The 25,375-nt window shown below is 49.3% G+C and overlaps 1 protein-coding gene across 1 annotated transcript in view; it reads left to right on the forward strand.

The window, feature by feature from the left end:
- The first annotated feature begins 4,193 nt into the window (after positions 1-4,193).
- The window catches only part of CALB2 (calbindin 2), a 28,227-nt gene continuing 7,045 nt past the window's right edge, over positions 4,194-25,375 (forward strand). The window contains exons 1-4 of the mRNA XM_068528307.1: positions 4,194-4,290; positions 14,996-15,072; positions 17,995-18,084; positions 20,738-20,818. Of these exons, the coding sequence (XP_068384408.1) occupies positions 4,194-4,290; positions 14,996-15,072; positions 17,995-18,084; positions 20,738-20,818 (345 nt within the window). The remainder of the gene's footprint in view (positions 4,291-14,995; positions 15,073-17,994; positions 18,085-20,737; positions 20,819-25,375) is intronic.

The raw sequence follows: 25,375 nt of genomic DNA on the forward strand, positions 1-25,375 counted from the left end.
AGCCCAGTGGATACCGGCTAGCAAGTTGTTTGTCATCTGTTCTCCTGCATCTCACCACCTCACAGTCAGCAGGCTTCCCTCCCTTCTTGGGGGAGCAAGTCTGGGGTCTGAGGCAAAGGGCAAGTCTTCTTGCCAATCCTTGGTACTGGATTGCAGCCCTCATGATGCAGCTGGTGGCGCGGGGGTGCAAAAGGAAGGATGGCACCCAGTCTGCCCCTTCTGGGGAAGGAGGAACCAGCCATCAGCTGAACTCCTAGGCATCTCAGAAACAGCAGACGTGGTGTCATCCCTTGCCACTAGGAGGCTCCCTGCAGTTCCAGTGGTCAGGACATGGGAAGAACTTTGTACATATTGTCCAGGGCCTTAGCACCTGGTCCACAAGGACTCCATAGACCAGAGGAGCCAAAATGATCCCTATCTCCCACCCCTGGTCTTGGGTGTTCATCTCTCTGAGCTTTGGTTTCCTTATCTTCAAAATAGGCCCAATTCTCGCACTGATAGGCTAGTTGTGAGGACCTAACCAAGCAAGACACAGTAAAAGCCCTCTTTTTAAAGTCAACTAAAGGTATCCTTGTGGTCGTCATCATTGTTGTCATCGTTATAAACATGTGGGGAGATCCTGGAGGAGTAGCAGAACCTCAGACATCCAAAAATAATTACAAAGGTCTCAATTCATTGACACATAAACATAAAAGAATTTTGTTTCTATAGTCACTGCTTTCAAATATGCTCACTGAAACTCTTTCCCATTCCTGAGCGATTTCTGGATCCATGTTTTTCTTCTCACATTCAGGTATTTAAACTTGGTCAGGTCCAGCTTAAAACTCCAGTTTTTTCTCCTATTCAAAGCTCTCCTCCTCCCCCCACTACAGACTAGTCTTGGCTTGGGGCTGAGCATGGAGAGGAGGGGTGGGCTGGCTCTGAGACATCTCCTCCCTCGGTGGGCAGGGGCCGGGGCAGGGAGGAGATCTTCTTACCTATCTGGTCACCTTGGGTTGTGGGAACTGCAGCTGGTCTCTGGGGAGTTCGAGGGCACCTTGCACGGTAGAATGAAGGCTTTCTTGGAGCCATTTTCAGGTCCACCCTGGCCTCCTTCAACACCAAGGATCAACCAGCAGTATCTAGCTTTTGCTCCTTCTTTCAACTCTGTGCACCTTCCCAGAAGCCACAGCAACCTCCAAGGAAGGGCTGCAGAGAACAGGAACGGGGTGCGATTGCCCCCACCTTCCTTCTAGGCCCAGGACAGGACAGCCTGGGCCTTCAGACAGCTCTAAGTCAGACACAAGGCCCAGTTCTGTCTTCACAAGGGGCCCAGACTCCAGAATTCTGCTCCGGGAGCAGGCGGGCCTGCCAGTGTCCCCTTACAGCAGGCACCCCCCATGACCTGGCGAGGTCTTCTGGAGTCTCCCCAGCAAAGTGTGGCTTCAGAGGGGCCACACACGCTGCACTCCCCAAAGACTAAGCTCCTCCCTCTCCCCCATGCAGCTTCTCCTTTCATAGCCCATGGCCTTGGTTGGAAGTAGAGGGCAGCCCAGCAGACAGGAGGTACCCGGCTCCTGGGGAGAAGTTTAACAAGTGGGATACTAAGCCCCTTTTGTGCTACTCTTTCAGAACAACAAGAAAATTCCTAACATTCTATATTAATAACAATATCCACCTTTTAACTAAACACTTACAGCTGCCAGGATTCTTGCTAACTAACTCGTTGACTACATTATTTTTGGTCCTTACACTGACTTTGTGCCACCAGTATTATTATTACCTGTATTTTTACTAAAGTTCAAAGAGGTTAAATAGCTTGGCCAAGGTCTCAAAGTAGGTTTTGTACCCGCATCTCTCCAACCGCAGAGCAATCCTAAACATGACTGCTAAATAATCCTAAACATGACTGCTTCTGCAGGACTCAGCTTGGGAACAAAGGGATCTGCTTGGGCTCTGCAGCCTTCCTTGGGCCTGTATCTGGGAGTCAGGGATGCGTCTCCCAGAAAGAGACTCCAAGCATGCATCTAAAATGAACGATGCAGGGCTATCCCGATGCAGGCTTTGGAGACCACTGTGGTCACCCTGCTGTCATACTCAGGACCTCTCCTAGTCAAGCCAACATCTTCCCCCATCTCAGCAGCTCGGGAAAGTAGGAAGCACGAGCTCCACTCTCTCTTCCTCACCAGGAAAACCAAAGCAGCAAGGGGGTTACTGGTTTGGGTCTTTAGAGAGCCAGAAATGAGATCCCTCACCCCAGATCTGGGCCAGGGGAGGGCGCAGGAAGTGAGCCAGAAGAGCCCAGATGACAGTGTCAGAGCTGGAAGGGGCTGAGCCTGACCCCCGAGGGGCTGGCAGCACACTGGTTAACAGCCTGTGTTTAGCCTTTCCCCTTGGCCTCACTCTGGGGTTAGCCCCTCTAGAAACTACTAGTTACCTCAGGGGAGGGATGCTGGCCAAGGAATTTCTTGCCACACCAACCACTGCTGCTCTTTCTCCACAAAGGGCAGCCGGAGCATGAGCTCATTTAATCCTCGGAACAATTCTAAGAGGCAAATACCCACATTCGCATTTTGTAGAAGAGAACAATTGAAGCACAGATAGGTTATGTAATTTGCCCAAGGTCACACAGCTTACTCTGGGATTCAAATCCAAGCAGCCTGATTCTAGAGTGCCTGCTCTTAACCACTGAACAATCCTGCCTCTCTAGACCCAGCGGTTTTGGTGAATTCCTCAGCCCTGGACCCTTCGCCAGCAGCATGGGGGAGGGGGATGCATACAGGCCTGGAAAGCTAGCTTCTTAATGACACCTCCTCTCTCCTAGTCTGTTCCTGCAAGGAACTCTAAACACTTTTGCTCTGGGCAGAAAAAAAACAAGTGGTTTTGGAACCTTCACTCTGTATTGCCTCTTTTGGCCTCACTATGGGCTCGTCCTTCCCCCTAAGGAACAACCTACCCCCTCTGTCTCCTCCTGGTTTTCCTCTCTCCCCTGGTGACCTCCTTTTCATTCTCACCTCCTTGCCTTTGCTCTCCTTTTGGAAGGCAGTTCAGCTAACATTCATTAGCACATGATAATGAGCATCAATTCATTTCTCAGTCACTCAGCAGGAGAGGGGAGAAAGTGGGGACAAAGCTGCCACTCTGGGGGTAACGGTCCACAAGGCCAGGACAGGCCCCCAGGCTCAGGCCCCCAGGGAGAATGGGGAGGGAGCCTAGCCCCCAGCTGGGGAGTCCTGTCTATATTCTCGGGCTGTACCCTCAGCAGCTGCTTCTGTCTTTTCTGAGACCAGCGCATAATATTCCTAGGTCAGCGTTGAGGGCTTCTCTGCCCACCAGCCTAAGCAAATTCCCACGACGTCCATGGGTGGGCGTGGCTAAGACCTGGTAGAGGAGGATATAGTTCTGCAGCTCTCCGAACGAGTGTCTCAAAGCCCCCAGAGCCTGACCAGGGTGCGGCAGGCACCAGAGGGTGGAGGGAGGTACCCAGACGAGGGCAATCAGTGGAAGCCCCTCCTCCACTCCCATCTGGATCCCTCCTGGGGGTCGCTGATTCCAGCCACCCCCAGTAAAGCCTAGAGAACCCTCGGCTTCTCCGCAAGTCTGGGCCCCATTAAGGAGCTATGAGAGCGAGGAAACAGAGCCGGGCTGGGCAAGTCATTTGGTCCTTTGAAGTCTCAAGTCCCCTCATCGGAAAAGTGGTCCCTGGTCTTCCTGCTGTGAAAGGGTCAGACGAGAGGAGGCATGAGAAAGTCCTAGAGAACTCCGAAGTCCCGGTGCTAAAGACTTGTCAAACTTTTATTATTATTACTACTGGTGGTGTTGCTGTTACTACTGTTAGTATTATTGCCGCTGCCAGTGATGATACGTGGTGGCTGCACTCCAGATGATCAGAGAGAGGGAGAAGGAAGGCAAGGGCAGCCACTCTCCCCTTTGCACCCGAAAGCCTCTGTTTCCCTGGCCAGGCGAGGAGTGGTCTCAGCACAGACGGGCGCCCCCACCCCGCGAACCCCTGCGGAGACCCGGGTCGGCCGCCGCCCCGCTGAGACCCAAGCCGATTCTCTGAGCGCGCGCGCCCCCTGCTGCCGGCGGGGCGCGGGCGCAGCCTCCGGATTGTATATAAAGGCAGCGTGGCGCGCGAGACCTGGCCGAGTGCGGGAGAGGAGCCGGCGCGCAGCGAGAGCGCAGTGCTGCCTGAGGTCTCCGAGCGGCTCGCCATGGCTGGGCCGCAGCAGCAGCAGCCCCCTTACCTGCACCTGGCCGAGCTTACGGCGTCCCAGTTCCTGGAGATCTGGAAGCACTTTGACGCAGACGGTCAGTAAAGCTCCCAACTTGTGTGCCCGCTCGCCCCCAGGGGACCTGCGGTGGAGGAAAGAGGGCAAGGAAGTTGCGGGCAGGGGTAAGATTGCCCCAGGGGGTGTTTTGGGTGCAGAGCCTGCTGAGGTCGGGGTCTCGAGTTTGGGAGACACCTGGTTGCCCTGGTGACAACCGCCCGCAAGTTTTCTTCCCTGACAGAGACAACAGAGCCCACCGGCTTTTGCAGCCTCATTCTGGGCAAGTTTGGGCTTTCCCAGAGGGGAGGCCTGGGCTGGCAAGGCTCCCCATGACTCCCCCTGCCGTCTTATCTTCCCCGCCTTTCTCTTCAAGGTAACATCCTGCCTTCAGCTGCGGCAGCCACAGGTCTCAGACGCCCACTCATTTCTTCCCTCAAGTTCCCCTTTTGTTGAATACCAGGTTAGCCCCGTGGGGTCCTGGGGCTGGGGCAAGCTGGGGGGTCCTGAAGGGACACTCTTGGCCTCCCCAGCCTGTTTGGTGGGAGCAGGAGTGGAGAGGGCATCCAGCAGTGAGCATCCCCTAGGCTTCTTCTGCCCACGTTCCATCCCTCACGGGCATTCAGGTCCCACTCACAGGGTGTGGTGGGAGGCAAGCTTGGGGTGCCAGCCTGACATGTTCCCTCATGGTGATAATCCTGGGTGCTTTGGGTGACTCCTTCCTTCTCTGGATCGGGGGAGGCACAATCTTAAATGCCTCAGTGACCCACCCTCTGCTCTGTGTGGTCTTGACATTTACTCACCCAAAAATCGAGGGCTGGACTGAACGACATTTGGAAGTTGGCTCTAAGGACTGGGATTCCAAGGGTCTATGATGGCCTGACTCAGGCATAAAGGGAGCCCCCCCCCCTTTTAGAGGCTTCTGATATCACTAGAGACTTTTTCTCCACCACTCCAAAAAATTAAGTGATCTGATTTCCTTCTCAGAGGTCCTGGCTGGGGTGGGCATCTGAAACATTCTGGCATCTCAGACCACTGGCAGGGTGGTGGCCCAGGGTGTATATCCTGGGATTGAGAGCGAGGGGCATGGGAACCAGAGGGAGGACCAGGTGGAGGCTCCCTCCATTCTTCTCCCTTCCCTTCCTCACCTCGGCAGGGCGGGCATAAAGGTGGCTAAACAGAGGCCCTCGGCCCAGAGTGCTGTGGAGAGGCAGGGGTTAATGGGTATGATAACCAATGAAGTTTTGTTCCCTTGGAGCAAACTGAGAATCTGGGGGTGCAGAGGACTGGCCATGTGACACCTGGATTAGGACGGTGATCTGCCTATGAATTACTAAAGGAGGTGGGTAGATTGTTAAATCTGTAAAATGGGGCTAAGGAGGGGCTGTATGTCCAATCCCTGGCTGGTACCATAAAACTCCCTTGGGGGAAAGGGCTATAAGAAGATTGCAGCCTCTCTGTATTCTAGGTGACACGCGCACTCCCTAAGGCTTCTCCTGCCAGTTTATCTGCACCAGAGACTTGCATGATTCAAGGAAAGTTACCAAGTGGCCAAGGTTATACCACAGGCCTCCTGCCAGATGAGTCAGCTATAAACAGAGGACTCCACAGTTCTATTCTCCCCCAGTTCTCACGGGGCCAACCAAGAGCGCTCTTGATAATCATGCAAATCCTCACATTTGTCTGAGACTTTGTACTTTTCAAAACACAATCGCACCTTGGGTCCTGCACAGTGAGGCTGTGGGCAGACCACGATTCTCCTTGTGCAGATGAGGGAACACACACAAAGTGTGACTTCTCTGAGGTCATGTAGCGAGGTGATGGCGGCACTGGTTCCTGGCCAGCGCTTAATTCCCCAACTCTGGTTTCTGGACACTTGCTTTCCCTCCTGATCCAGCCTCGGAGGTGATGGGCAGTCCCTTTAATACTAGAGAGGGGTCCTATGGCTGGAGCATAGCTAAGCTAGCATGAGGCCAAAGAGTCTTTAAAGACCCCCAAAACCATCGTACCTCTGGTTCAATGTGAAAGGGGAGCTAGATTGCTTCTTGGTTCCTTGTCCCCCTCGGCATCCCATTGCCCGCTCTGGTCACCACTTCAGGGAAGTCCCAAGGAGGGACCATGGACCTAACAGAGAAGGAAAGCAAAAAAGGATTAAAATACCAGAGATGGTGCAGAAGGCGATTTAGGAAAATGAGGCTATAGCCAAATTGAAATTCGACTAAAGGACCCAGAATTAAGCTGTGGGTCACCTTGCTCTGGACCTTCCCTACCTGTCCCCTCCTGAACTCCCATGGCTGCCAGGGAGCTTCTCCCTCACCCCTGAGGTCCTCCCTGCCCTGGCTGGGCCTCCTCTTGCTAACCCTGGCTTCTGTTTTTATCTTGGGGTTTTTTCCCGACTCTAAGAGTCCCCCTGCCGCTCACAGAGTTAAAGAGCTCCGGGAGGACTCTCCACAGCTCACCAGGTCCCTGGGGTGAGCCCTCTGGAGCCCAATTAGTCCCAGCCACCAAGGAGGGGGAGCACCGACCCACCCCACCCCTCCTGGACTCTAGTAAACAGAGACTAGGAGTCCGTAGAGAAGCTGGATTCCGAGGAGAGTGGAGATGAGGCAGGGAATCTGACCCTCCTAACTCAGCCCATTTCTAATGAGGAGGAAGAGCCGTCATCCTGGTGACTTTGCCCAAAGAATTAGATTATCTTCAAAATTATCATCAGCCTTGCAGTGGAGAAAGGAAGGAGCAGGTGTCTGAAGAGGGGGAAACTGGGACTCAAAGAGGCAACGTTCTTTTCACAAGATCACGCAGCAAAGTGAGAGGGTAGGGGGACCCAGGAATCCTCTCCTAGTCCCCCCCACTCCTCCTCAGTGGTCAGCCAAGGTAATGCACTTGGAAGGGTTCAGGTGTCATCTTTCAAAAGCAGAGGAAGGGAAGACGGCAGCCGAGTGCACCCTGTGAGCCAGGTTGGGGCTGGAGCTCTTCGACATAACATCCCCATGCTCTGAGTGACCCTTACATACCCTACATGACTGAGTCCACCATTCTGTTGTTTCCTGGTCACTTCTCGGTCAGAAACGTTCTCACTCTGCAAGATCCAGGCTTCAGAGGGATGCCCAGCTCAGAGCTCACACTGGCCTCTCTTTGTGGTTCTGACCACACGGCCACCAGCCTCCTATTCTGCTGACAATCAGTACAAGGTCCGTGAGGAGCCAAGTTTTGCCCTTGGCCTTTGCTACCCTTTGGAAGCAATTGCAAGTGTAGGGATATTTTCTCTCCCAGAGGCCAGCAGACATTCACAGGACAAGGACAACGCAGGCAATCCCACTCACTCCAAGAATCAACCTACGTGGATATGCTTGTACATATACATAAAGTTATATGAACAAGGGGGCCTAGTATCAAGTTCTTTGGGATACTGAAATTTTAAGACTGTGCTTCCCTAGGGAACAGAAAAATAAATCCTGCTCATCTCTACAGTGGAATATTATGCAACCAATGGGATTGAGATGGGGCTTTTGTACTGACATGGAAAAGTGTCCAAGATGTATTATGGAGATTTTTTTAAATTATGGCAGGACACTATTAATAGTATGAGCCCATTTTTACTATTAATGAAACAAGTATGCTGGAAAATATTTGAAAGACAATAATAATAGTGGTCCTCTCTACAGAGTAGATGATGTAAAATTAAAAGGTATTTTCTTTAACTTTACAAGTAAATTTCTGTAGTGTTTTACAAGAGCATGTGTTTCTTGTGTAATCAGCAAAACAATAAATATTCAGGAAGAAAATAATTTTATGGGCACACCCCCCCAAAAGAAATCCATATATATCTCCAGGTGTGGGAATCTGCCCAGAGTTTTCTAGGCCTTTGTCTGCCTCCAGATGGCCCTAGTGATGCAGGAGGTTCTCAAAGCCTTGCACAGGGACTGAGCCTTGTTCCATATGGGTGTGGCCCTGAGGACTTTGAAAATGAACGACAGGAAGGACCACCAAGAACTGAGGAAGGCCCTGTGCAGTCTCCCCTCCTCTCTCCTCCTACACCCAGTAGTAGTAACGGAAGCATCCTCCAAACCCATCCCCCATGGGGGACACTGGCCAGACAAGAGAGTGCTCAGGCAGGCTCTCAGTCACTGAGGAGCTTGTGTCCCTGGTAAGGGAAGCAGAAGAAAGCTGAACAACAGCGCCCCTCAGAGGTGGAGAGAGGCCCGGGCAGCTTGCACTGGAATTCTAAATGAAGAAGTCTTTTGGAATACTGAAAAGAAGACCTCTATGTATAAAATAGATAACTAATGAGAACCTACGGTAGAGCACAGGGAACTCTACGCAATGCTCTGTGGTGACCTAAATGGGAAGGAAATCTAAAAGAGAGGGGATATATGTATACATACAGCTGATTCACTTTGCTGCACAGCAGAAACTAACACAACAATAAAAATTAATAATAATAATAATAAAAGACCTGCCCCCAAAGGGTTACAGAATATCCAGTATATATTAAGCATTTACACAAATCCTACAGCTGTTACTATGCAATACAACTGTGCTGTTCATAAGATAATTACAGGATTTATAAAAATGATTGCTTCTTGGAGCATTAAAGGCAAAGGGGTCTGGTGCTGGGAGGGAGCCAAAGTTGTCTGAGGGCAGCTTTCTTTTAACCCTGTCGGCATTTCTCTGTGGGGTCCATGTGTCCTGTTTAGGCCTGATGTCAGGATTTGGGGTTCTTTGGGAGCAGCCTCCTGCCCCACCTGGGGTAAAGCCCTAGGAATAAGTCCCCCATCCCACCTCTGCTTTCACCCCCAAATTCCCCACTTGTTTTGCCAACAGTGCCCTTCGGTGTGGATGTCCGCGGCATGCCAGCCAGACGTCCTCTGTGAGGCCCTCATGCCCCATGGCCCAGCCAGCCGATGGGGGAGGCAGCTGTGTCTGAGAAGAGCTGGGGCTCCCCAGAGAGGCAGCTGCGGGGATGTTTTCACAAACAGGACACTTCAGCCTCGCCTCGCCTCGCATGGGCGGCCACCAGCAATCCCGCGTCCCTGCCCTACTCGCCTTGTTTATTCCCCTTTGACTTCAGTAGTTTCACTACCTGAGCCCCTGGGGGAGGTTTCCAGGGCTAAGGAGACCCCTCAGGGAAATCCCTCCCAATACCCAGGGAGCCAGAATTAATAGAGCAGGCGTGAGGCTCTTCAAGAACTGAGCCTCTCCAGCTCTGGACCTGGTGGCTGTCCTGGAGGATTGCATCAGATCCCGCCTTTGCCCCGCAGGTCCCAGCTGGGGCCTCTGGCTTTGGCCCTCTCCCCCTCCTCTCTGGCTCTCGGCTGCCTCCCCTCCTCTCTCGCCCAATCTGCCCCATCCTTCTGGCCTCCTCCACACAGGGAATTGGCCCAGCATTAGGCTGCCAGATGTCCACAGGTTCAGGGGACCCAGCCCAGTTCCAGAGCCTCTGTTCCAGAAGCAGCTCTGCCCAGAAACACAGATTTAAAGTCAAGCGTCTAAACATTCATCCAGTAGCTGTTTGCACTGGGTTTTTACCCCAAGGAGCCTCTGGGAGACATGTGTGTGTGGGGTGTGTGTGTGTGTGTGCGTGCGTGTGCGTGTGTGTGTGACTGACAAAGAGAGAAACCAAAACAAAATACAGATATGGACAGAGGTCGTCCCTGGGGTGAATAGAAGGAAAACAGGATGTTAGCTGTGGTTCAATTTCTTTCCTCTCAAACTCCTCTCTAACACGGGGTCGATAACACCCGTCTGCTTACCTGGCAGCGTCCTGAAGACCAGATGGGGCAGGGAGGGGAGAGCTCTTTGTAAATGGTGAGCACCACGCAAAGTAATATTTATATTGGAGCAGAGCCTGAGGAAGTCAATTTCTTGCCGCAAAGGGTGGCGTTTGTCCCAGAGGAACTCAGGCTGGAGGGTAGAGGGCTATTTGCCCTTCCATAAATTTGAACTCCGGACAGCCAGGAGGCCTGGCTTCATGAACGCTTTCTTGTGCAGGTAATGAGGAGTCTAAAACTGCATAACTCCCCTCCTTGATTTCCTTAAACTCCGCAACACAGAATAATACAGATTTGTGAGCACCACGCCCTAGGCCCGTGCTTCTCGAACTTAAGCGCACAGGAGACTGGTTCAAGCGCAGATTTCTCGGCCTCACTCCTAACAATTCTGATTCAGTTGGTCTGGGGTTGGTCTGAGAATTTGCATTTATAACAAGCTCCCAGGTGATACTGACACTGTCAGGCCGCAACCACTCTTTGAATAGTGCTGGTCTAGGCCCCTCTTGTCAAAAGAGGTGCCATCACTTGTCAGAATGAGACCCCAGTCTACCATCTCGGGCTTCACACCAGCCCCCCACCTCAACCTTGAATGTGAAGCCAAAGGCGCTGTCTCTCTAGGGAGAAGATGCTCACGTTCAAAAGCAGTGGTTCTGCTTTGAAATGTTCATGCTCCTATGTTGTTAAAATCCAGATTCTGGTCAGCAGGTCTGGGGTGGGGCCTGGGATTCTGCATTTCTAACAAGCTCCCAGGTAATTCCAATGTTCCCGTTCCACAGACCACACTTTGAATGACAAGCCCTCATACTTCAGACCCACCAAATTAAAATCTCCATTTTAATACGCTCCCCAGGTAATTCTTGCATACCTTAAAATTTGAGACAGGTCGCACTAAAGCAGTCCTTAATCCTGACTGCACATCAGAATCATCTGGCGAGCTTTGAAAATATGCCCAGGAGGCACCCTCACCCCATCAATTAAATCAGGAGCTCTGTGGGTAAGGCCCAGGCAGTGGTGCACTTTGAAAAGCTTCCCAGGTGATTCTAATACATAGCCTGGGCTGAGAATCAGGACTCTGAGGCTGCAGTCATGCTGGAACTCTTTGGGCTGAAGGGTTTACAGCCATGGATTGGTTCAGAAGACCTTAACAGCAGAGTATAAAAATGATGCTTTCCATTTATGTGAGATTTTACATTTTCCAGAATGCTTTCACAGCCTTATCTTGTATGGCTGTCACAATGGTTCTATAAAGTAAAAAAAAGCATAAATAGTTTTGAGCATAAATAGTTATACCCATTTTAGAGATCAAGAAACTGAGGTTCAGAGAGATTGACTTGCTCGACATCGCATGGACAGTCAGAGCTGGTGGTAGACTTACGACCCTTAATCGGGTTCCTCTTACCTGTTCAACTCTCAGAAAATCTGTACGCACAAATCTCAGTGAGAAACAAGCCCCTCTCCACTGTGAGGCAGGGCATTCTTTGGTCAAGGTTTTCCAAGTGTCTGTGGTCAGATTAATTGTAAAGAAGTGTTGTCTCACTTCAAAATTTGGGGAAACTGAGGCACCATGGTGGTGAAGAATGGTAGCAAGCCCAGAATAAGGAAGGATGCAGGGTCCCCGGCTCCTCCCATCCCCCTCCCTAATATTCACAGGTTGCGGTTTGATATGGGGAAGTTAGGAGTGATGGTTGCTATGGTAACCACATCCTTATCAATGCCCATCCACATGAGATTTGCACGGTGGCCAGTCACCCCACCCCCCTATAAGACGGTCATAGAAAAAGCAAACCACTTGCCCAGTGCTGAAGTCCTCCCTGGAAGGAGGTAGGCCAACCTGTCCTCTACTCCCACCTCGTATAATAGGTGCCTCCCGCGTGATGGTTAGGGAGTTGCTCTGAGGGAAGCCAAAGTAGCGAAGGCCTTTTCCCCCAGTGCTGGAGGATGCCCCGTCTGGGCCCTGCAGCCCCTGCCTGCCTATCTAATCTCTGCTCCTCACCCTCTCCCTTCAACTGGTAGATTCCTGCTATTCTTGTCTGGCTGCCTCACCCCCGTAGACCATTAAATGCTCTTGGGGAACAGGCCCATATCTAAACTTGGCTATAGTTCCCACAACGTTGAACTGTTGTCCAGTTCCAAAAAATAAAGGCTTGTGGAATTGAACAACATTTCTGTCCCTCTGCACAGAGCAAGATGGTACTGTAATTCTCAGCGTGGCAAGAGGGGTTTCTTTCCACAGGGGCACTGGCCCCCACTCCCTGCCTTTGCTAGTAGCTGGGGCTTCTCAGCGAGGCCTTCCCTGCCGACCGTGTGCAAGTAGCCCTCATAGATACTTCAGCCGCCTCCTAATACGCTCACAAAACAGACTCGTACTCACTGACTCAGGTGTCCACCCAGCCCTGGCCCGGGCCCAGCTCTGAGGCCTCTGGTACTTGGAACCCCAGCGCATGCTCACAATGTGAGCTCCACCCCTGCCCCCCGCCCCCGGCCCCTCAAACCCCAGCCCCTGCTCCTGGACCCAGGGCTGAGCTCAGCTTCCTGCCTGAGAAATGGAAGAATAGCCAGATCACGGCAGGGAGCGACCAGCGAGAGAAAGAGTACTCGTTCCTCCAACTCAGTGGCATTGTCAACTGGACCACTGCCCTTTTGTCTAGAAAGCCCTTCCTCCCTCCCTCCCTCCCTCCCTCCCCTCCTCAGTCCCCTGCTGCAGCTGTCCAGCTCTCCCAGGAAGCTTTCAGAACATCCTAGAAGAAAGATGACCACTCTAGCCTAGGGGAAAAAAGGGAACTCAAGTCTCATCTCTCCCCACCATGCCCCCCCGCCCTGCAATTACAATCATATCTTTTCCCTGCAGATAAAAATACTTAATTTATCTCACATGATTCCTCCATACACTATGTATTGTGGCATCTTCCCCACTAGAGAGCGCCACTAGGATTATTCATTCCAAATTTAAATCCTCAGGGGACACTAGTGGGGTAGGCTAGGAAGAACACACACCCCGACTCCCACATCGCCCTCCAGCCTCCCAAAGCCCCCACCAAGGCCAGGCTAAATACTTCTTTTTGATTCTCTTTGTTTAGTTTGTAACGCCATTTGCCCTGAAGCAAGCTACCATCTCCCTTTCCTGTGCAAGTTGAATATTCTCTATGGGAACCTTGCTCAACTGCTTTAGATCAGATTTGGAACTTGACTTGGTCACTGGTTTCCAAACCTTGCTATATATATGGAAATTACCTGGGAGCTTTTTTTAAAAATCACGATGCTTAGTTCATACCCCAAACCAATTACATCAGAATGTCTGGGGATGGGAGCCAGACGTCCATATTTTTTTTTAAGATTCTAGGAGATTCCCATTCACAGCAGTCTGGGGAGCACTGCCTTAGACCTGTCTGATTTCCCACCCACAAATGATTCCTCCCCATCACAGACAGACCAGGGAGCTTGGCCATGGACTCAGCTCGCCCTGGTCCCTGGTCTCTAGGTCTTTGGGGTTCAGTGGTGAAGAACCTAAAGGACTTCTTACTACGTACGTGATCTTGCAAGTCAGGCCTTGACCTTGGGACCCGGTCCTGATAACGGCACTTTTCACCCAAATTCATTCCCATTTTTTATACAAGTTCTGGTAATTGCACTCAAACAATAGTAACATTTACACTGCACCCATAACGGACTGAGTGACAGGCTTTACATACAAAAATCCCATTTAATTACCCATTTTACAGATGACATGGGTTAAATAACTTTCCCAAAGCCATACAGCTCGTAAGTACAGCAGAACCAGGATTTGAATCTACCTCCACAGACCTCAGAGCCCCCTCTCTTCATTACTGTGGAGTGGGTTGCCTCCCATATGCTTGATCCCTGTGACCACCTCTCAGGTGCCCCCATCCCTGCTTTTCTCTTGCCACTCTTCCCTTCTGCATTAGCTTCCTGGAGCTGCCGTGACAAAGTATGACAAACTGGGTGGCTTAAAACAACAGCAATCGATTCTCTCACAGTTCTGGAGGCTAGAGTCCAAAATCAAGGTGTTGGCAGGGCTGGTTCCAGGTTCTGAGGGGTAATGTGTTCCATGTCCCTCTCCTGGCCTCTGGTAGTTGCTAGCAATTCACAGTGCTCCTTAGCTTGGAGATGCATCACTCCAATCTCTGCCTCTGTCTTCATGTGCCCTTCTTCCCTGTGTATCTTTGTGTCTTCACTTGGCCTTCTTCTAAGGACACCAGTCATCGGATTTAGGGCCCACCCTAATCTAGTATGACCTCATCTTAACTAATTACATATGCAAAGACCCTATTTCCAAATAAGGTCACATCCTGAGTTCCAGGTGGACATGGATTCTGGGGGGACACTCTTTTTTTTTATTAGAAAGTCTACTTTATTATTATTATTTTTTTGGCTGCACCGAGCGGCTTGCGGAATCTTAGTTCCCCGACCAGGGATTGAACCCGTGCCCCCTGCAGTGGAAGTACGGAGTCTGAACCGCTGGACCACAAGGGAAGTCCCTGGGGGGACACTCTTCAACTCAGTACACACTCCTACCCCAAAGACCCAAGTTCTGCCTCTGACCTCATTCGCCCTAGTGACCAGGGCTTGCCACCTGCTGACAAATCTCGAGGCTGATGACCTGTTGTCCCCTGTCAGATCTCCAGCTCCTGCTGCTTGCCCAGCTGGCTATGGACAGACAGCTCCCAGGTCCTGCTCCCTCTGCCAGCATGGCCCACACGCTGGTCCCTCCCAGTCTCTGACTACTGAACGTATATCCCAAAGGCAACGCCGTTATTAATCTTGGGTCTCTATGGTTGCAAATGGCCAGAGGGCAGGACCCACATCCCTAACAGTCCAGGGCTGGCCCAGACACCTGCTTGACCAGTGAGGAGAACAAGTTCTCAGTGAAGCCCCCCACTTCCCCACCCCACCCATCCACCATAAGTTTTACTACTTAGCTCTGAGGTTCATTGCTTTTTTTCTTTGCTATCTTTGCAGGAAATGGGTATATTGAAGGTAAAGAGCTAGAAAACTTCTTCCAAGAACTGGAGAAGGCAAGAAAAGGCTCTGGCATGGTAAGCCCAGACCCCTCTCCCATTGTTTGGAATTTTCCGTCATCCTGACCATGGCTTTGAGGATTGTCTGTCCTAGGTCATACATTCCATCAGCAGCCTGACATCTCTGGTCTTGACCCTTAGAGTTTTTCTTTTATCTGGAAGGATTTTAAAAATTGAAATACTCCCTTAAAAGAGTACCTTACCTCACTATCTCTGGGTGTCTGGGATTGAGGGGTGTTCATGGGTACCGGGGCTTGATAAACTCCCCAAAACTGCAAAACTTTGTGTCTGCGTCTGTGTGTATAAAAAGTATTTTTTCCTAGGGAAGAGTCCATAGCCTACCTAATATGCTCAGAGGGGTCATGACTCAAGATTGGATGCCTAGAGGGTTTCAAGTGCCTTTATTCAAGACTGGAGTTTCTCAGCCTCGGCACTAATGACATTTGGGGTAGACAGCTCTTCGTCATGGGGGGCTGTCCATGGCACTGCAGGATGATTAGCAGCATCCCTGGCCTCTACCCATGAGATGCTAGTAGCACCCCTCCATGTTGTGACAATCAAAAATGTCTCTGGACATTACTAAATGTCCCCTGCAGGGGATGCAGAATCGTCCCCACTAGAGAACCACTGTTCTAGACCAACCAAGGTTGGAACCTCGGCAAGGACCTAGAGGAAAGTGGAGGATTGCTCCAAACCAGCATGTGAGCCAGATCGTACTGGCTCATGTGTGCAGGTGTCAGACTGCCCTTCATGGCCTGAAGTGACTGCAAATCATGTCCCAGGCCCTTAATGGCAGGCACATTGTTTCCCCACGTGCCAACCTGGCACGATTGACTTCACTAAAGCCTTTTGGGGGAACGTCTGAAATATTGAAGAGGTAAGGTGATTGGAGGTAGTCTGTTGTGATTCCCATGTCTGGTTCTCAAATATATGGAGTCAGACCAACTCCCTCCCCGCCAGCTCATGCGGGTCCTTTGGTCGCGGGGGTGGTCTCTCTACTCTCCCCTGCTGCGTGTCTGTTGGCCAATCCACTGCTTATTAGCGAGGCTTCATGGAGCGCTTTGGGAGATGAGTCACAAATCCACTGGTGAGCCCCCGGTTCAGAGCTCTCGTCAGCGCGCCCTGGTGAGGAAGATGTCCAAGCAACGGGCTTAAGTGATGGAGGTGATTCATGGGTTTGTTTATCAACAGTCCCCCGTCACCCCTCATTACTAGGATAATGAAGCCCGGATCACAGAAAACACAGGCTTCACAACTGGTTCTGGGATCGTGGGGTAGATGGAGGAATGTGTTTTTACAAAGTGCTTCAAATCTGAAATCCTTCTCTTAGTCATTCCCTTCCTCAGATGGCATCAGGGGTGATTTTCAAGTCTGTCAACAACATTCTCAACTAACATCACCCCGGACTGGATCTCAGAGCAGCTGTTCTGTGGTAGAAAAAATAGTGGCCTTGGAAACAAGAGTCATGAGTTCAAATTCTGGTGACCTCAGAAGTCACGTCATCTCAGCCGCCGTTTGTGTGTAAAATGGACAGGCTACTAACATCATGGGGACTGTTGTGGAAAGCAAATAGGATGGCCACATTTGTGATAAGGGCCTAGGCTCATTCCATGCACATTTGTAGATGTAACGCAATAAATATTGATAAACAAATACATATGGGCAAGTTGATACCAGTCCAAAAGGTAAAAAACAATAGAAGGGATTCAGAAAAGACTCTAAGAATTGGTAGAATTCTCCTTGGCCCAATCCTAGGAAACACACAACCCACCAGAAAGCCGTTAGATAAGCGAAGAGGCTTCAGATGCCAAGATGATTCATCACTGATTAGGGATAAGGAAGAGCTCACTAATGGAAATACTTAATAAGCAGCACCCCAAACGAAGAGAAGCTCTGAGAACTTCAAGAGAACCTTAGATTTAAGTTAGGCAATGAAGGCCCAATAGAACTTTTGAAGTTCTTTGCCTTTTTAGTAGTCACATTCATCTAGTGGACTATTTAAATGACCCCTCAACTATATAGACTTTCTCTTCACATTCTTCCTAGCCTAAAATCAGAGTGAAAAGCATTGCAGAATTTCCAGTTTGTCTTTAAAGAAGAAAATGAGCGATCGCCTTTGCTCTGGTGGAGTGTCTAGAACTTATTGGGGGCCCCTGCAATAGGTTGGGCTTATTAGAAGCTGCCTCAATGAAATGTTGGGGCCTGAGTTCTCACACCTGAGTGATGGAAATAAGTCCTCACCCTTCTGATAGACTTATGGTTTAATCCATCTCAAAGGCAGACGGGCATGTTTACCTATGTGGTACAGAGCACATCCATATGTTCTGTTTCCCTTTGAAAATTATGTGATTGAGCCTCAAAGAAGAGAACACTTAGGGCTTCCCTGGTGGCGCAGTGGTTAAGAGTCGCCTGCCAATGCAGGAGACACGGGTTTGAGCCCTGGTCCGGGAGGATCCCACGTGCTGTGGAGCAACTAAGCCCGTGCGCCACAGGTACTGAGCCTGCGCTCTAGAGCCCGCGAGCCATAACTACTGAGCCCACGTGCCACAACTACTGAAGCCCGTGCTCCTGGGGCCCGTGCTCCGCAGCAGGAGAGGCCACTGCAATGGGAGGCCCATGTACCGCGGCAAAGAGCGGCCCCCGCTCGCTGCAACTGGAGCGGGCTCGCGCGCAGCAACGAAGACCCAACGCAATCAAAAATAAATAAATTAATAAATAAATAATAAATTTTTAAAAAGAGAGCGAACACTTAGATTTGGAGGAACCCTAAAAAGGGAAAGGGTGCAGCCCTGATTACTCAGAGCATTGGTTCAACCTGGTGCCATGCCTGCATATTTGGGGTGCAGAATGATTCCCCACCGTCGCTGCACCGAGAGGGTGAGAGATCCACGGTTCGCAGGGGACCCAGCAGCAAAATCAGCGCCCTTTGTCTTTCTGCAGATGTCAAAGAGTGACAACTTTGGGGAGAAGATGAAGGAATTCATGCAGAAGTATGACAAGAACGCAGATGGGAAAATCGAGATGGCAGAGGTGAGTCCTAGTATCCTGCTAAGAGCTACACGGGAAGGGCCGTCGGTTGCCTGTGCCTCTCCCATGCACAAGAGTCATTCTAGGGATCCGAGTGAGGTGGTGGTCCTAAAGCCCCACCACCACCCCCAGCACTTAGGCTGATGAAAGAGAACAGATGGAGCTTTTCCTTTGACTCACAAGGAACGAGGAAGCAACAAACATTGGCCTAAGACAGGGATGAAGACTTTTAATGCTCTCAGGGTCCAACGGGTACTATAAACGTGTGATGAGCTCAGTTTAAGACAGAAGAGAGGGTGAAGTTTGCAGAACAGGAGAGTTCATGCCCCACCTAAAGGCATCCAAAGGTGTGTGTGTGTGTGTGTATATATATATATAATTTATATATGTAGCATGTATAATTTATATATATTAATATATACACACACATACATTCATATGTGTGTATTGATGTGCATAGATATATACATATTGTTAAAAGATAAACTGAGGCATATTAAAAATTTTAAGAGTTTATTGGAGCAAAAATCAATTCAAATGGGCCAGCACCGAACCTAAAATAGTTAGGAACACTCTACCAATGGGAGCTAAGGGAAAGACGTTTATATAGAAGAGACAGTTACAAAGCAAGGAAATTATTTGATTGGCTAGAGTGTGAGTGGCTGCATTAGTCAGGAAAGCCTAGTTGGCTGCTTTGGCTGTTTGTTTAGACTTTGGTTTGCTTATGTAGGCTACTAAGGCATTAAGGCTACCTCAGTCTAATGGCCTCCTTGTTTAACAATTTATATATACACACATACACTTATACAGACACATGTGCATGTGCACATACATGTGCATGTGTGTGCAGGCCTAACCAGACACCTCTGGAAATCAGTTTGCAACCCATGGTCAAGTGGTCCAGAATGATGACAGCGGCACACAAAGGAGGGCAGAACTCCTCCTGGGATGGACTGGTTGCCATGGTGCCTTAGGTCAGTGCCCTGGAAGGAGAGATCAGGACAGAGATTCGTGGGTAGGATTTCAAGAGAAGGCAGGAGAGAGCAACAGGAAAGGGCAGAGGAAGAAGCCAAGCAAGCGTGTGGTCTCAGCTGGAGCCTCTTCTTGGCCTGATCTCATGGGGGGCTCTGGAGTGTGGATTGCGCCACGGGGTTGGCCCCACCTTGAAGCAAGGGGTAGGATGGTCCTTTGTACCCCTATGTCAATCAGGCGTTGGATGCAAGCTGCCCCCTCCAGCATGGGGGTCAGAGGGAAGGATGGCTGGGGCAGTTTGGTGGAGGGCAGTTCTCCTGCAGGGGGCAGCTATGAGCCACTAGCGGTCATCCTTCACAGCAGCTGAGGGATGGGCTACCAGCCTAGTTAAAGGTGATCTGTGAAAAGCACCAAGACCATCCCCTATAGATGCCTAAACTGCAGGCCTCAGAACATCCTGACTCAAATGGGCTTAAACCAGGGGTTGGCAGGCTTTTTCTGTAAAGTTCCAGACTATGGTCAGTGTTTTAGGGTTTGCAAGCTGTAAACCCTGCCTTCTTCAACTCTGCCCTGTGGCACAGAACCACCACAAACAGTATGTAAATGAAAGGGCGCTGCCATGTTCCAATACAAGTTTATTTACAGAAACAGGTATTGAGCCAGATTTGGCTCATGGGCCATAATATATTGACTCTTAGCTTAAACTATGAGAGGCTCCTAATGAGAAAGGCCATGAGAAGGATTGGCTCCTGGTGAAGGAGACCAGGTCTCCAGCCCTGCTTCTCGGCAGTTCTCTTGGTTCTGTTCTCCATCCCAAAAACGGCTTCATCCTCAGGCTGGTAGCAAGCTGGCTAGAGCAGTTCCAGGCATCACATCCAGATGCAGAAGGAGCCCATCTCATTTGGTCCCTGATAAGAATAAGGAAACCTTTCCCAGGGGTACCCGCAGTAGAGCTCCCCTCACATTTCATTGGCCAGGAGTAGGTCACATGTCTAGCCATAAGCCAATCACTGGCAAGGGACATGGGATTATCACATCTAGCTGAGACTAACTAGGATTTGCCTGTGACTCAAGCATGCTGAGAGAAGAGGGGAAGGCCATTGCGGGGGGGGGGCAGCCAACAGTGTTTGCAGCACCTTAGAGTACTTGCAGTTTTTTAAAAATCGTATTTGTTGTGGTATAATGTACATATAATAAGCAGTATCGATTTGCAGTGTAAAATTCCATGAGTCTAGACAGTTGTATACAGCCATGTAATCACCACCACAATCAAAATACGGCATCTCCATCACCCCCAAAATGTTCCTCTGTCTGGTCAGGCCATCCTGCACTAGCAGCCACCAATCTCAGATTAATTTGCATTTTCTAGAATTATATGTATGGAATCAGCTATTAAGTATTCTTCTGAGTCTGGATACTTGCGTTTTAAAGTGGCACCACTTTCTGTCCCTCCAGCTGCTCATACCCAAAGGTTTGGGGGTGACCCAGAAGCGCTTCTCAGAACATCCTTCTTCCCCTTTGAAGGGCTGCCAGCCCCTGTTCTCAAGGAAGGAAGCAAAATGGAGCAAAATGTGACTCCCATGCTGCCTTGCCACTGGCTGTTTTCCATCCTTCCTGCAGGAAAGTCTGTTTGCTTCCTGGCAGGGCTCTCCGTAATGTTACTGTTGCTCTCTGATCCCCACAGCTGGCGCAGATCTTGCCGACCGAGGAGAACTTCCTTCTGTGCTTCAGGCAGCATGTGGGCTCCAGCACCGAGTTTATGGAGGTGAGACCAAGGCGCTGCCTTCTCTCTTGCACATCGGGGCCTGCCTTTCTCTCGTGTTCAGAGCCAGGCCCACCCAATGCCTGGGAATGGTCCCTGGAAGACACTAAACCCCTTTTGAGTAGCTCAGCTACTCAAAATGTGATCCATGGACCAGGAGCATCAATGTCACCACCACCTGGGTGCTTGTTAGAAATGCAGAGTCCCTGACCCACTGAATCAGAATCTACATTTTAGCAAGATCCCCAGGTGACGTGTGTGCACGTTAAAGTGTGGGGAATAAGGTGAGAGGTAAGCTTGCGTAAAGTACCTTTGGAAAATAATGTGTACACACCACTTCCCATTTGGGTATTTGCCATAGATATTTGCATATTACAAGCTCTGAGAAATCCTGCAGTAAAGAGACCTGTTTCACTTGGTTTCCCTCCAGAATCTTTCATATTTTCTTCTCACTCAATAGCATTAGTGTTCCTGGAATTCAGAGTTCCAAGGAGCATTCTTGAGAAGGAAGGATCTAGGTACCATTCTAAAACTGAAAAAGCCCAGTGAGAATTCCATTTTCCAGTATCTTTCAGGTTTGGTCTTTGACTGTGGTCCGGGCTTCACTGTCCATCTTTAAAATGGATGTTGCCATCTTTGCAGTAGCAATTCTTTGAGATCCTCATGGGAAATAGGACATCCAAACTCAAGTGTCTTTTGAGTAACATGCAATTGATAGATTGAACCATGTGAAATTGCTCATATTTAACCATTCTTTATTTACAAAAATTGGAAATTCCATATGGTTTAACCAAATATATTACTAATCCTGATGTCCAGCAAACTACCAGTTATTTTTTGCTATTTTTCTGGGGCTCTGCACCCTAGCCATTCAATGTATGTGTCCCTCAAGGTGAAATTCAACCCATACCACCCCCCCCCAACACACACACACACACTGCCTGCCGTGATAAATAATGACTAGCCTTCAACACAACTCCAGTCGCCATTTGTCATGTTAAGTCCATTTCTAGCCACCGGTAATCCCCTGTCCCTGATTCACTGCTTAAAAATGACTGGAGAGCTAGTCCAGAAACACACATGGCAGTGAGTTCCCCACACAGATAGAAAATCAGTTAGAAATAATGGATTCTTAGGGCAGAAGACTCATTTTTTTAAGTGGTAGCTTGCCTAAGCATCAGATATGGATTTAATTTTATTGTGCTTTAAAGGATTTTCTCCAGTTTTTTCACGATGGCAAAATTCCATAAGCTGGTCACTGACATGCTGGATTCTGTTCTTAGTCCCCCCTCTTGCCTGTCTAGGAGGAAAAGTCCGCATATACATACAACTTGTCAGGGTGCTGCTTTTGTGAGTGTCAGTTTTTCTGTCTGTAGAAAAGGGAGCGTTTATACTTGATTACTCCCTTCCTGATAGGGAGGCGCCAGAGATTGGCCTCCCTTCCACCTATGATCAGGAAAATGGGGATGACAGCTTGCAGGGGGCAAAGATGCTTAAAGAGGAGGGGAAGGAAACCCTCTCTCTCTAAATCATCAGTGGCTTCTCTCTGTGTAGTTGACATGGTTCCATATTTTACCTGCCTTTATCCTTTAAGCCCCAGAATAACTACTGAGCCTATACCACCCCCATCCCACAGGTTTCCTGGGACCCCATCATCCTACAGGACCATCCCCTCCTGGGGTTGTCCATTCGTTCCATCTTTATCAGCTGGAAACATGAAATGGCCCCTCTGTAGCCCTGAAAGGTTTGTGCTGTCAGATGCTTCCATCCCACTGCTCATCACAACATTTTAATTTCTAATGTTAGTGACACCTCAGGATTTCTTTGAGATTTCATAAAGCCCAGGTCTCTTGAACTCTTTTCCTTGAATGGGAAGAGAATAATGACCATACTTTGTGATGGCTGAGCACAAAGTATTGGATGGGAAGAGAAGTCCAGCGTGAGAGCGTGGAGCTGGGGGTGGATCCAGGTAGGGAGGGAGAGAGGGAGGGAGGGAGGTCAGACCTGCTAGGATGGTCTCACTCTGAAAGCAGCTGGCTGCTCTGCTTTCTGGGAGGACTGGGGTCCCTTCAGGTTATCCTCCCCTGAGGCAATTTAGGGGGTGTCTGCCTTTTTCTCCCAGTCAAGACTCAACCTAGATGAACTAAATTCCAATACACTAAAGGCATGCAGGTGGTTGGTGAAGTCATATTTGAAAATCTGCACATATTTCTTTGTGCTTACTCAAGGGCGGGCTTTCGGAGCATGGGAAGGAATAGTCTGATGGAGCTGGGCATTTTCTTTCCCCAAAGAAAGAACTCTCCCCTAATCAAAAATCATTTACCCAAGTTGTATGTGGAAAAAATCTACCTTTTTATTGGGACTTGCTCATGTCTCATAACTTTTTAAAAAATCAGGATCAAGTTTTTTGAGCCACTACTATACCATGAGAATTACACAGCCTAGTTTGCTGGTATGGAAGAAAGATCCTAAAATATCTATACATTCTCACACTCCTCGCAATAAAAGGGGGACATGCCATCAACAGACGAACGTGTGGTACATATATATAATGAAATATTACTCAGCCATAAAAGAGGAATGAAATAATGCCATTTGCAGCTACATGGATGGAGCTAATCATACTAAGAGAAGTAAGTCAGAAAGAGAAAGGCAAATACCATATGATATCACTGATATGTAGAATCTAAAATATGACACAAATGAACTTATCTATGAAACAGAAATGGATTCACAGACATAGAGAACAGACTTGTGGCTGCCAAGGGGGAGGGGGTTGGGGGAAGGATAGATTGGGAGTCTGGGACTAGCAGATGCAAACTATTATATATAGAATGGATAAACACCAAAGTCCTGCTGTATAGCACAGGGAACTATATTCAATAACCTGTGATAAACCATAACAGAAAAAAAATGTGTGTGTGTGTGTGTGTGTGTGTGTGTGTCTATATATATATATAATGTATATATCTGAATCGCTTTGCTGTACACCAGAAACTAACACAAACTTGTAAATCAACCACAATAAAATTTTTTTTTAAAGTGGGGGACATGATGTGGAGAAGTTGAGGAGACAGGAGATCAAATTTGGGAAAAGAATTAGTGCCTGCTGACTCTCAGAAAATCAAGCGTTGCTGGTGTCTCGCTGTGCTGTTTGGAGCTGAGGGAGAAGGGAATAAAAATCTAGGGAAGAAAACTTGGAAGAAAATCTAAGAACTGTGATCAGGCACCAAAATAGACCAAAGATTAGGAAACAGGGTTCTCTGGGCCTTTTGTCACAGATACACCCACTCCCACCCCCCACCATGGTATTCCCTCCTCCCCACAACATAGATTGGGTTAAACACTGGGGTTTCAGGACAGTTGCATTCAGGACCAGATTTTTGCAGGACCATTGTATTAGTTAACTATTGCTGTGTGTCAAATTACCCCCCAAAATTTACCAGCCTAAGGCAACATTTATTATCTCTCAGTTTCTGTGGTTGGAAATTTGGTAACAGCTCAGCCAAGTGGCTCTGGTTCAGAGTCAAGATGTCAGCTGGGCTGCAGTCATCTGAAGGCTTGACTGGAGCTGGAAGATGCACTTCCAAGATGGTGCTCTCACGTGGCTGTTGGCAAGGGGCCTCAGTTCCTCACTACATGAGCCTTTCTATAGGGCTGCTTGAGTGTCCTTACGACGTGGCATCTGGCTTCCTCCAGAGTGAGTGATCAAAGAGAGAGAACAAGAAGGAAGCCTCAATGTCTTTATGACCTAGGCTTGGAAGCCACACACTGCCATATCTGCCGTGTTCTATTCATTAGAAGTGAGTCACTAAGTTCAGTCCACATTCAAGGAGAGGGGAACTAGGGAGGTGAAGAATTGGTAGACATTTTAAAACCATTCCTACTGTTTTTCCTTGTTTCTCCTGTGTGATGTCTGCTCCTGCTCAGATGGCCAGAACAGAGAGGAAGGAGGTGGTCAGACCCATATCACCTGCTGAAGCTCTGCTTCTCTTTGATCCCCCAGATGCTGTGGTCAGCAGGCAGTTCTCTGGTCCCTCACAGGGACCCAATGCATGTACTGAATAACTGGGACTCAGATCAGAGCCCAGAACGAGTATGGAACAAGATCCAGTGATGGACTGATTGTCTAGGCCTAGATCACATGCCTACCTCTGGAGATGGGTCAGCCCCTCTTGAACCATGTGGACTGAGCATGAGAGAGGGGTGGTTTCCTAAAAAAAAAGGGGGTGATGCTTTTTATCAGAAAGATGGGGGAGTGGCCTTGGGACAGTCTAAACAAACTGATTACACTACCAATTCTGTTCCACCTTCAGACATGGCTGCCATATGCATCGTGGTGGAGGGGTAGAGGACACAGTACAATGAAGAGTAACCAAAGCCTGCTTCTGCCCCTTCCAGAGGGTTCTTACCCTTGCTCCCAACTCCCACGCAGAGAATGAGAAGCTTCCAGAACAGTAAAAGGACACCCAATATACCCACAGCAAAAATGGGATCCAACAGATCATAGTGCTAGTTCTGGTAAAAATCTGCCGGTTAACACCTTAGAAAACCATAACC

Source organism: Eschrichtius robustus, chromosome 19 (assembly GCF_028021215.1).
Source record: "Eschrichtius robustus isolate mEscRob2 chromosome 19, mEscRob2.pri, whole genome shotgun sequence".
Classification (NCBI taxonomy): Eukaryota; Metazoa; Chordata; class Mammalia; order Artiodactyla; family Eschrichtiidae; genus Eschrichtius; species Eschrichtius robustus.